Source organism: Coregonus clupeaformis, chromosome 3, assembly GCF_020615455.1.
Source record: "Coregonus clupeaformis isolate EN_2021a chromosome 3, ASM2061545v1, whole genome shotgun sequence".
NCBI classification, from domain to species: Eukaryota; Metazoa; Chordata; class Actinopteri; order Salmoniformes; family Salmonidae; genus Coregonus; species Coregonus clupeaformis.
In genome coordinates, this window is record NC_059194.1 from 23,049,384 (window position 1) to 23,062,244 (window position 12,861).

The window sequence follows — 12,861 nt, forward strand, 5'->3', positions numbered from 1 at the left end:
ACTGGAACCATGTCGTCCAAAAAGTTATACTTTTGAATCATCTGTCCATAGAACGTTCTTCCAAGAGTCTTGTTGATCATCCAGGTGCTTTTTGGCAAACTTGAGTCAACTCTTTGGACGAGATGGGTCCCATTTATGCCTGGCGAAAACCAAACTCTGCATTCCACAGTAAGAATTAGGGCCTAAAAAACACGCCATTACTAATCAAATCAAATCAAATGTTATTGGCCACTTGCACCGAATACAACAGGTGCAGACATTACAGTGAAATGCTTACTTACAACCCTTAACCAACAGTGCATTTATTTTTTATAAAAAAGTAAAAATAAAACGACAACAAAAAAGTGTTGAGAAAAAAAGAGCAGAAGTAAAATAACAGTAGGGAGGCTATATATACAGGGGGGTACCGGTGCAGAGTCAATGTGCGGGGGCACCGGCTAGTTGAGGTAGTTGAAGTAATATGTACATGTGGGTAGAGTTAGTGACTATGCATAAATAATTAACAGAGTAGCAGCAGCATAAAAAGATGGGGTGGGAGGGCAGTGCAAATAGTCTGGGTAGCCATGATTAGCTGTTCAGGAGTCTTATGGCTTGGGGGTAGAAGCTGTTGAGAAGTCTATTGGACCTAGACTTGGCACTCCGGTACCGCTTGCCGTGCGGTAGCAGAGAGAACAGTCTATGACTAGGGTGGCTGGAGTCTTTGACAATTTTGAGGGCCTTCCTCTGACACCGCCTGGTATAGAGGTCCTGGATGGCAGGAAGCTTGGCCCCAGTGATGTACTGGGCCGTTCGCACTACCCTCTGTAGTGCCTTGCGGTCGGAGGCCAAGCAGTTGCCATACCAGGCGGTGATGCACCCAGTCAGGATGCTCTCGATGGTGCAGCTGTAGAATTTTTTGAGGATCTGAGGACCCGTGCCAAATATTTTCAGTCTCCTGAGGGGGAATAGGCTTTGTCGTGCCCTCTTCACGACTGTCTTGGTGTGTTTGGACCATGATAGTTTGTTGGTGATGTGGACACCAAGGAACTTGAAGCTCTCAACCTGTTCCACTACAGACCCGTCGATGAGAATGGGGGCGTGCTCAGTCCTCTTTTTTTTCCTGTAGTCCACAATCATCTCCTTTGTCTTGGTCACGTTGAGGGAGAGGTTGTTATCCTGGCACCACACGGCCAGGTACTATTGCTCTCTATTACCTAGGATCTGTTTTCAGTGTTCTAATGGAACAGGAGTTTTCCCTCAGGTGTTACATGAGATCTGTGTGGATAAGAGGGCTCTGTTATGAATACCATTGTGTGTGTGTGAGAGAGAGAGTGCAAGAGAGGTTGTGTTTGTGTGTAAGAAGGAAAGATACGCTTTTAGACACACCCTTTTCCTGGTTAGTCATTGTTGTGAAATGAAGATGGAGTAGAGTTGACAAAATGGTCAGGTTTCAACACAACCTGCCACTCCCTAGACATACACAATTCTGCTCTGGCTTGCAACAACTAGCCATGTAAAGAACATATTATTGTCATACCTTGCAACACTACTAGCTTTTTCATGGCTGCATTTGTGTTAGTGATGGTGTGAGGTTTTGTGTGTGTGTGTGTAATTACTAATGGTTTAAGTTTGTGGTGTTGTTTAATGTTATTGATGTAATCTAGTAGTTGTGTAACATGCTTTCCGTTTCTTTCTGTTTCAGGGGGTGCCATCTTAGACAACAACAGTGTGTGACAGAACACTGGAGCGTGTGCAAATAAATAGAGGGAGGGAGAGAAAGAAGTGGACCTGCAGTTGTCGGAGTGGCTTATTCTTCTTTCTGTGTGGCTCCATTTCAAAGGCATAATGGGAAAAGAGGCGTGTCTACGGCAAAACCGTGGCGACACAGATTTGGGCTTTGTTTGTGATGAATTGATTTTACCTGCACTGTCACAAAGACTGAAACAAATGGCTAGATAAACAGCTAATTGGTCCAGTTGACCCAACGAGACTGATCTCACCGCTCTCTCATACTGACAGAGTACTGAAATAGTGGATAAAACATTTGAAATAGCTTTTGTGTACACGTTTTAATGTTTGAAAAAGCTGCAAGTGGACTTGGATTTTTGCTGGGCAGCTTTAAGACTGGCTTAAAATTGAGATTTTTGTTGTTTTCTCAACGGCTGCCTCCGCAGGATATAGAGCCTGGAACTCTCTCCTTTGCAAGCATTCTGTCACACTTTTCACTATCACACAAACTCACAAACACACATTCAGTGCCTAGATACACCTTTTATAAGACCAGAGTTCAGTCGATGGTCACTGCTCTGCTAGAGAACCCTGTTCTGCTGTTTTTATAGGATGTTCTGTTACTACCTCCTAATTTCCACCCCCCTTTTCCTCACATTTCCTTTACAAGAGAGTTTGTAAATAAACTCTTAACACTCAAGCACAGAGTAATAGCTGATGAGTATTGATAGTTTTCGATGCCTGTGGAGGATTGGTTTGTTGTCTCACCAGGTCAGAAAGTGGTTGTTAAAGCAGTTAATTGTGTGTGCGCTTGTGGGTCTTTGTTGCACTAGACAGGAGAGATTTTCTTGAGTTTTATTTATATTGTTGAACCAAATAAGGTTACATGAAAGCCATACAGAAATATTTATAAAAGTCGCATTATTTTTGTATCATAATATGGTATAGTTTTTAAAAGATGTATAAAATGTATATAATCTATATATACCTGCAAAGATCTACACACATGCAAACAAAGGTGTAGACTTTACTATAAAGTCATTCTTTTAGTTTTTAAGTGGTTTTATTGGCTGAAGTGCAAATAACTGGCTAGCTTTCTGTAAGATGTTTCTCCCAAATGGCTGCTTTGTGTAATATTACTAGTGCTGGTACCTAAGACCATCATGCCCCCTTATCCCATACGGACGCTGAGGTCTTCCCTCTGACCCTTCCACCACCCTTCTACCTCTCTCTCTCCCTCCCTCCCTCCCTCTGATGCCGGGGTTTAGTAGTGGGGGGCTAGGGGGGGAAGTGGGTGGCCCCGCCTCTTCTTCTCCCCGCCGGTTCCACCCCAGTCGCTATGTACCCGTCTCCGCGGCAACCACCTTCCTGGTCGCCTCCACCACACTCTTCTTCTGCTTCACGTGAGTAAGACACACACACACACACACACACACACACTAGATTTCATGTTATATCTCTGTATCTCTCTCTCCCCACATCCCTCTCTCCCTCCAGGTGTCCGTGGTTGTCAGAGCATGTCTCCTCCGTCATTCCCATCTATAACGCTGTGGTCTTCCTCTTCACTTTCGCCAACTTCTGCATGGCCACCTTTATGGACCCAGGGGTCTTTCCCAGAGGTAAGGAGAGTGTGTTAAAGATAAATGACTTAGGTGTGAAAAAGGTGTTTCAGTGTGTAAGTTGTGTGTGTGTGTTCACAGCGGATGAGGATGAGGATAAAGAGGATGATTTCCGCGCTCCGCTCTATAAGACAGTGGATATCAAGGGCATTCAGGTCCGGATGAAGTGGTGTTCAAGCTGCCGCTTCTACAGACCGCCCCGCTGCTCACACTGCTCTGTGTGTGACAACTGTGTGGAGGTAAACACACACTTCTCCAGACTGCCACCCTGCTCACACTACACGTGGTATGACGGGTGACAACTGTGTTGTAACAAGTTGTCGGAAGCAGCAATAGAAATATCAAATATATCAGTTATTTAATTTTTTCTCTGTTGACCCTTTTACACGCCGTTTGACCTGTGTGTGACCTGGCAGGACTTTGACCACCACTGTCCGTGGGTGAACAACTGTATTGGGCGCAGAAACTACCGTCACTTCTTTCTGTTCCTGTTGTCGCTGACGATCCACATCATGGGTGTGTTCGGCTTCGGCCTGCTCTACGTCCTCCACCACCAGCACCAGCTGGACAGGGTTCACTCCGCTGTCACGTATCCTTATAGACACACACACACACACACACACACACACACACTTGTTGCTCTGGTTTTGGTGTCCTTGACTGTGTGTTCCCAGTATGGCTACAATGTGTGTTGCTGGCCTCTTCTTCATCCCAGTAGCAGGTCTTACTGGTTTCCACATGGTACTGGTAGCTCGGGGTAGGACCACTAATGAGCAGGTACGCCTGTCTATCTGGGTGTGGGTCTTAGTGTGTTTTCCTCTGAGATGACTGACATGATCCGGATTATCTAAAAATAGACCATCTCTCTCTCTCTCTCTCTCTAGGTCACAGGGAAGTTTAGGGGCGGAGTTAACCCTTTCACCAATGGCTGTCTGAGGAACATCTCACACGTGCTCTGTAGCGCTCAGGCTCCCAGGTTAGCGACCGTCTCTCCTTCATGCCTCCTCTTTTCTTCTGCTGTTGCAGCTTATGGTTGAACAAGACCCTCAGGGGAACTCAGTGTAGCCTGTGTTATGGTGGTTAACTAAGTAATATATCTAACAATTGATGTGTGTAATGTAGTATAAAGTTGGTGTATGTTTCAGTGGAACGTTTCAGGGAAGTCATTCATGTGTGTTTTGCTATCTCTGTCAGGTATGTGGAGCGGTGGCGGGGCAAACAGACAGCGGAGGTGCAGCCTCCCTTCCTCCGCCCTCCTCTCTCCTCCGCCCAGCTAGAAGCCAAAGTCCTGGACAACGGCATCCAGAACGACTGCCACAGCACCAGGGTACACACACACACACACACACACACACACACACACACACACACACACACACACAGATATAAAATAAACTCATAGCTGTCTCTCATGTGTATGAAATGTCTTGTCCCTTCCTGTCCCTGTCAGTCTAAGAGCAGTTTAGAGCAGATGGAGAGCCAGTCAGCCGACGCAGAGCCTCCACCTCCTCCCAAACCGGAGCTCCGCTACCCTGGCCTGCCCCGCGCTGACACCGAGGGTGAGCAGTGAACACACACAAGCACTCACGAATCCCACCCAGACGGCGCTGTCTAGTTTTTAACGCTGTTGTTTTTTTCCTCCAATCAGAGAGCAGCTTGCTGTCTGAAGGTCCGCCCACTCCCTCTATGTACAAGTACCGGCCGGCCTATAGCAGCCCACAGAGGAACCACACCGCTCTGACACACCCAAACAAGGTACGCACGCATGCACACACATACATACATACACATGCATACATTCCCCTCCGTATTAGGGCTGTGATGATACCAGTATCGCAATATTTTTTTACATGCCAATAATGTTTTGTTTCCTTGCCATGATATTAACGAGTATCGCAATACTGGTATCGTCCTGGCTGTACTCCGTATGTATTTGGACGGTGAAGCTAAAATTTTACATTTGGCTCTATACTCCAGCATTTGGGATTTGCATTATTAATTTTTTTATCATGTGAAGTGGCAGTACAAAATGTCACCTATTTATTTGAGGGTATGTTCATACATAACTGTTTTACCGTTTAGAAATGAAAGCACTTTATTCACCATTCACTTGCTATTAGGCAAAGCATAATCTGAAACAGAACCAAAACAAGCTGCAAATGCATCCAACTAATTTGTAAAGTCACAAGCTTGATGTAGGCATTGTGTGCAGGGAATATGGGACTAAATATTACACTTTAGACTACTTTAATACACTATAAGTGAATTTTGTCCAAATACTTATGACATCTTAAAATGGGGGACTAGATATAAAGTGCTTTCATTTCTAAATGGTCAAACAGATATGTACGAAAATACCATCAAATACAAGTTCTGTACTGTCGCCTCATATGAAACATTTGTTCTCAAATCCAAAATGCTGGAGTATAGACAAATGTAACATTTTAGCTACACTGTCCAAATACATATGGAGGGGAGTGTATACATGTTTCTTACGCAGTGCCGACCTTTAACATTTGAGATGACAGCCACCATGAGATCCCTTCCCTGAGACATAGCTACTGCTTTAGTTTATAATCTCATACTAAACACAGGGTCAAATCAGTTGATAGATCAGCTATAGAAGGTTAGGTGGGATTAAGCCTAGGGCATCCAGGTGGGACTAGCAGAGACCCCTCTCTGAGGTCCTGGCTTTTCTTCTTTCCTTTGTGCTTAACTCCATCCCCCTCTTTCTTTTACTCTGAATTGATCACTCAGTGGCCATCGGTTGATCAGTAAGTCTCAGTGTCGTGTGTTCGTTTATGTCTGTAAAAAGGTGTATCCTTGTGACTTTACTTCCCCCCGACTCTGCATTTACTTGAATGCCTGTTTTTTATAGATTTCTATGTTTCTGTTGTGGTGCTAATGTTATTTTGCAAGGTTGGTGTTCTTGGTAATGTGATGCCCCAGTAGACCTCCATCCTCCCCTGCTGGCTCTCTGTAGAAACGGTGTTCTGTAGAAACGTCTATGTTGTCTTCTGTTGAGGAATGTCTCCTCAAAGTAATCCCTTTGTAACATACGTTCCCATCCTCCTTCACTCTCTTCATTTTACCTTCACTACCTCTTTCTGCTCTTCTCTCCTATTCTTATCTTCTCCTCCTCTCTTGCTCTTTCTTCTCTCTCCAGATGATTAGTGGGGACAGTCTTGACTCTCCCTCCATCCTCCAGTCGAGTTGCCAGCCCAGCTATCGGTCTGAGCCCAGCACCCTGGATGGGGGGTCGATAATAGGTGTGGGGGCGCGTAGAGGGGGAGGGGAGAAGGGCGAGGGCCCCGGGGTAACCAGTGGGACAGGTGGGGGCGTCTTGGGGGGCATCTCTGAGTACTCCCTAGGGGGGCGGTCGTACACTTCCTACCCCTCCTCTCTGGTCTTGTCCACCGGTGACTCCCTCTCCTCCAGCATGCGCTCCGCCCACACACACCACAATACTCTGGGCACGCTCCAATCAGAGGGCACCACCGACACCAGCTACAAGAGCCTGGCCAATCAGACACCTCGGAACGGCAGCCTGTCCTACGACAGCCTGCTGACACCGTCCGAGAGCCCAGAGTTTGAATCGGCCGCTCATGAGCTGTCCCCCCAGAAGCCCCACGCCACCGCAGCGTTTCCCCTGGCAACGACGACCTCCTCGCTGCCCGGGGTTGGGGATGCGCCCCTGCAGGGGTACACCTCGCCCTTCCTCTCTGCACAGATGGCCCAGCAGAGGGAGGGCCAGCTGCTCCAGGGCTCTGCCTCTTTCTCCTCCCCCCACAGGGCGTACCTCCGCGCCATCAGCCCGCCCCCGCCGACTCCTTCCCCACACGCTGCCCACCCCGAGACACTGCACCTCCTCCACCAGGACACCAGACACCCACACCTCCTCCACCAGGACACCAGACACCCACACCTCCTCCACCAGGATACCAGACACCCACACCTCCTCCACCAGGATACCAGACACCCACACCTCCTCCACCAGGATACCAGACACCCACACCTCCTCCACCAGGACCCCAGACACCCACACCTCCGAGCCTCCTCCTCTCGCCCCCTTCCTCCCGTCTCTGAACAGCCCTCCCCCCGTGCCCGTTCCCCTGAGCCCCCTGAGCCCCCTGTGTCCCCTCCACCCCGAGGCCCCTCCCTGGGTCAGTCCCTCTCCTACACCCGAGAGGCAGGGCTCCAGCACAAGGCTCGGCCAATGGGAGGAGGTGGTTTGTCGGGAGGGGGCGGAATTGGAGGGACACAGGCTCCACAGTGAGTAGAGATCTGAGCCGCAAGCCTGGTACTCTTCCTCTTCCTCCCTGATTTATCTATGTGAGCCCTCCTCTTCCTCCCTGATCAGTGTGAGTCTTTTCCTCCTCTAGATATCAGTGAGTGTTTATGCTGGAGTGTGTTTTTAATGTGTATAAGAACTATGCTCAGGTATAACTGTAGTAGGATGTATATCTGTGTTTGAAGTTTGTCGACTTCATATAGAGGCAAGTATGTGTTTAGGTGTGAAACAGAGGTGATTGTGTTTGTTAGCACGAGCAGTTTAGCATGCTACTGTTTTCTCACTCCTGTCTGTTCTGTACCCTTTTCCTCCCCTCTAATGAGCCTTCTACTCTTGTAACCTTATCATAAGTCTTGTTATTACAGTATATGTTTTATCAGATCTACTCACCTCCTCTCTCACTCCCTCTGCCACCCCTATCTGCATCCTTAACCCCCTCCCCTTTTCCTGCCGGCTATCCAATTAGATCCACCTCTCGCCCAGGCTTTGCCAATCACAGCACATCCAAACCAGGGGGCGGGGTGAAAAAGGTGACTGGCGTCGGAGGGACAACCTATGAGATATCGGTTTGAGTGACAGACGTCCGCCCCGGCCAATGATAGAAAGAAGATTGTTCCACTGGACAGATTCCAATTTTCTTACTCTGACGGACTTCAAGATGGATATTCACTAAAATGCACCCACACAATGAATGGACTATACTCTCCTCTTGGTCAATATGGAGTTGGATAGTGGAATAGAAGTGTGTTGGCTCACTGGAACTTCAATGACCTTCGTATCCTTATAATGCCACTGGCCATCTTTATATAGAATGGCAACTGAAGTGGAACTCAATGTTGATCAGTGTTGGAATGGGACAACCTTACCTCGGCCTCTCTGTGAGCCATAGACTGTATAACATGAACGTTATTATGACTGCTGGGTACTAAACTCTCTCTATAACACTTATATAAAAATATGATTTGTTTTGGTACATTAGCACATGGAGAATTTATGCGATAAAATATAATCCTGGATGTAAGTAGGGCTTTTTAACCAATCAGTATGGAGCCTGAGAGGGAGTGTATGGACTGGTGACCAATTGTGGCACTCCGTGGTTCGAGACTTCCTGCCCCATCATATGGATGGACCAATCACAATGGATCACCACTCCACAGTAGTGACTAATTAATTAGTCTGCAGTGATTTTTCAAAGACCGTGCAGAGATGATGCCTCAACCCCTACAAACAATTTAATTTTAGTTTTATAAATAAAGCTTTTGTTTTTTAATTGTTTTATATAAATGTCTAAAAAATATTTACGAATTATTGGGTCAGCTGGTCAGATGATGAAGATATCGGTTATTTTTTTGCTTTGTGACAAACTGTTAATTTGAGTGAGTTAGACTGGTCGCTTGTTTTGATTGATGGCTGCTTCAGCCAGTCATCAATCTCGCTGGAATTCTCATCCAAAGTGATTGATGATCCTCTCTGACGGACAGCTGAAGTGACCTATCACTGAGGATGTTGAAAGCCACAAAGAGAATTGAAATTCTGATCATAAATACAGCACAAGCCTCTTTGTGGAATGTACACTAGAAATGTTTATTATTGATACATTATTCAAATTCTCTGTTTGTAGCTTTAAATGATTGTCCTTTTCATGTTCGCAATGTTTTCTGGCAATCAAATGCTAGAAAAACCTTATAAAGATGTCCAGCCAAATGGGTTTAGGGTGGGAGGGGCTTATTTATTTTACCAGACAGGAAAACCTTTGCGCTCTTAACACAATTCCAAACCGATCTCTACGTCCTAGAGTTGGATGAAGTTGCCCCTACATAATGGGGCTTTTTGCCCCTAATGGTTAAGGTTAGGACTAGGGAGGGTAAGATTAACCTAGATCTGTTCTCAGAAGGGTAATTTATAACCCAGAGCCCACATCCCTGTCATAGTGCCTTGTCCTTAGATTCTAATGTACTTGGACAATTCCAACAAATCAAATTCTGGGGAGTGGTTCTATTTTCTAGGATAATATGGTGTAAATCTAGATATTCTGTAGTAACGTCTGATTGTTAATGTATGATATGTCTAGGGGATGTGAGGGGGAGTGGATGAAGGGGTTGGTTTGAAATTGAGGACTGTTTTGATCGGTTTTTGCCTTGAGACCATTTGTAGTCAAACTAAGCATTTTATTTTACACTATTTCACTATATAGTGTGTGGGTGAGAGGTGGTGGTATGTTTATGTTTAATCCAAACCTACGAGAGTTGCAATGTCAAAGCTAGCTGAATGTAGCACATTTTATTTTCTGACGCATCTGAAGCACACAAACTAGGCTATCCTACCAACCAATCATACAGCAGCATGGCCAGTCAGTGTATGTATGTATGTATGCATGTACAGTTGAAGTCGGAAGTTTACATACACTTAGGTTGGAGTCATTAAAACTCGTTTTTCAACCACTCCACAAATTTCTTGTTAACAAACTATAGTTTTGGCAAGTCGGTTAGGACATCTACTTTGTGCATGACACAAGTAATTTTTCCAACAATTGTTTAAAGACAGATTATTTCACTTATAATTCACTGTATCACAATTCCAGTGGGTCAGAGGTTTACATACAGTAAGTTGACTGTGCCTTTAAACAGCTTGGAAAATTCCAGAAAATGATGTCATGGCTTTAGAAGCTTCTGATAGGCTAATTGACATCATTTGAATCAATTGGAGGTGTACCTGTGGCTGTATTTCAAGGCCTATCTTCAAACTCAGTACCTCTTTGCTTGACATCATGGGGAAATCAAAAGAAATCAGCCAAGACCTCAGAAAAATTATTGTAGACCTCCACAAGTCTGGTTCATCCTTGGGAGCAATTTCCAAATGCCTGAAGGTACCACGATCATCTGTACAAACAATAGTATGCAAGTATAAACACCATGGGACCACGCAGCCTTCATACCGCTCAGGAAGGAGATGCGTTCTGTCTCCTAGAGATGAACGTACTTTGGTGCGAAAAGTGCAAATCAATCCCAGAACAACAGCAAAGTACCTTGTGAATATACTGGAGGAAACAGGTACCAAAGTATCTATATCCACAGTAAAACAAGTCCTATATTGACATATCCTGAAAGGCCGCTCGGCAAGGAAGAAACCACTGCTCCAAAACCGCCATAAAAATGCCAGACTACGGTTTGCAACTGCACATGGGGACAAAGATTGTACTTTTTGGAGAAATGTTCTCTGGTCTGATGAAACAAAAATAGAACTGTTTGGCCATAATGACCATTGTTATATTTGGAGGAAAAAGGGGGTTGCTTGCAAGCCGAAGAACACCATCCCAACCGTGAAGAACGGGGGTCGCAGCATCATGCTGTGGAGGTGCTTTGCTGCAGGAGGGACTGGTGCACTTCACAAAATAGATGGTATCAGGAGGAATGAAAATTATGTGGATATATTGAAGCAACATCTCAAGACATCAGTCAGGAAGTTAAAGCTTGGTCGCAAATGGGTCTTCCAAATGGACAATGACCCCAAGCATACTTCCAAAGTTGGGGCAAAATGGCTTAAGGACAACAAAGTCAAGGTATTAGAGTGGCCATCACAAAGCCCTGACCTCAATCCTATAGAAGGTTTGTGGGCAGAACTGAAAAGGCATGTGCGAGCAAGGAGGCCTACAAACCTGACTCAGTTGCACCAGCTCTGTCAGGAGGAATGGGCCAAAATTCACTTATTGTGGGAAGCTTGTGGAAGGCTACCCAAAACGTTTGACCCAAGTTAAACAATTTAAAGGCAATGCTACCAAATACTAATTTAGTGTATGTAAACTTCTGACCCACTGGGAATGTGATGAAATAAATAAAAGCTGAAATAAATCATTCTCTCTACTATTATTCTGACATTTTACATTCTTAAAATTAAGTGGTGATTCTAACTGACCTAAGACAGGGAATTTTTACTAGGATTAAATGTCCGGAATTGTGAAAAACTTAGTTTAAATGTATTTGGCTAAGGTGTATGTAAACTTCCGACTTTAGTCCCATGTAGCTCAGTTGGTAGAGCATGGCGCTTGCAACGCCAGGGTTGTGGGTTTGATTCCCACGGGGGACCAGTATGAAAATGTATGCACTCACTAACTGTAAGTCGCTCTGGATAAGAGCATCTGCTAAATGACATAAAAACGATGTATGCGTCCCCCTCGTCATGAGTATATGTTTATGTGTGTTGTGTTGAAAGTATCCCAGTGTGTGTGTGTGTGTGTGTGTGAGTGAGAATATCCATGCCAAATGCACACCTGGTTGATATGTGTGATGACAATAGTTAAGCATCATAATGGCACAAACAGTCAGACATACAGGACTGGAGAAAGTCTGACTGTGTTACTTTGGTGGTGAATAACTGAATATACATTAGTAAATTAGAATAATATTGTTGTAAGCTGTACTGAATGGAAAGAGTGTCACAAATATCTGCAATGATAGTTCCAAAATGGCCTTATGAAGAGGTTTTTAAAGAGGTCTTCTCAGATTAAAAGGTCAACCTGATGGGAAAACGTGTCTGTCTTCAATCATAAATCAGCCAAGAGAGTATGGGAGGGGTCTGGGAGGATAAACGTTTTATTTCACTTTTGGCAGAACAGATTATATCAACTGTCAGTTTGACTCCATACTTTGGTGTTTAAAATGTGACCCAAAAGGCATCAGAACATGAAAAAAACAAGTAAACAAACTCACTACAGTCACAGTAAAACTAATATGGATGAATGAGTGAGACGGCAGTGTAAGGCATTTTCACTTCAATAATTGAAGGCATCGATAATTGGGACGGTTAGATATTTTCGTTTAGATACTTTTGTGTATGTGGACACCCCTTCAAATTAGTGGATTTAGCTATTTCAGTGACATCCGTTGCTGACTGGTGTTAGAGCTGCCCTGGTCAATTGTAAGCGCTGATATTGTGAAGTGGAAACTTCTAGGAGCAACAACAGCTCAGCCGTCAAGTGGTAGGCCACACAAGTTCACAAAACGGGACCGCCGAGTGCTGAAGCGTGTAAAAATCGCCTGTCCTCGGTTGCAACACTCACTACTGAGTTCCAAACTTCCTCTGGAAGCAATGTCAGCACAAGAACTGTTCGTCTCCATGGCCAAGCAGCCGCACACATGCCTAAGATCACCATGCACAATGCCAAGCGTCGGCTTGAGTGGTGTAAACCTCGCCACCATTGGACTCTGGTGCAATGGAACGCGCTCTCTGGAGTGATGAATCACGCTT

General features: G+C 45.2%; 1 protein-coding gene across 2 annotated transcripts in view; it reads left to right on the forward strand.

Moving 5' to 3' along the window:
• LOC121542204 (palmitoyltransferase ZDHHC5-A-like) overlaps positions 1 to 8,887 on the forward strand; it is a 28,510-nt gene extending 19,623 nt beyond the window's left edge. Inside the window, exons 2-12 of one of the 2 annotated variants that reach the window (XM_041851682.2) lie at positions 1,682 to 3,110; positions 3,205 to 3,326; positions 3,408 to 3,565; positions 3,743 to 3,915; positions 4,001 to 4,103; positions 4,211 to 4,302; positions 4,521 to 4,653; positions 4,777 to 4,885; positions 4,975 to 5,081; positions 6,493 to 6,595; positions 8,084 to 8,887. In XM_041851682.2, coding sequence (XP_041707616.2) covers positions 2,962 to 3,110; positions 3,205 to 3,326; positions 3,408 to 3,565; positions 3,743 to 3,915; positions 4,001 to 4,103; positions 4,211 to 4,302; positions 4,521 to 4,653; positions 4,777 to 4,885; positions 4,975 to 5,081; positions 6,493 to 6,595; positions 8,084 to 8,142 — 1,308 coding nt within the window. In that variant the 5' untranslated portion in view covers positions 1,682 to 2,961 and the 3' untranslated portion in view covers positions 8,143 to 8,887. Of the gene's footprint in view, positions 1 to 1,681; positions 3,111 to 3,204; positions 3,327 to 3,407; positions 3,566 to 3,742; positions 3,916 to 4,000; positions 4,104 to 4,210; positions 4,303 to 4,520; positions 4,654 to 4,776; positions 4,886 to 4,974; positions 5,082 to 6,083; positions 6,101 to 6,492; positions 6,596 to 8,083 lie in introns of those variants that run through there. The other variant, XM_045207620.1, reaches the window with a different exon arrangement.
• Positions 8,888 to 12,861: the final 3,974 nt, after the last annotated feature.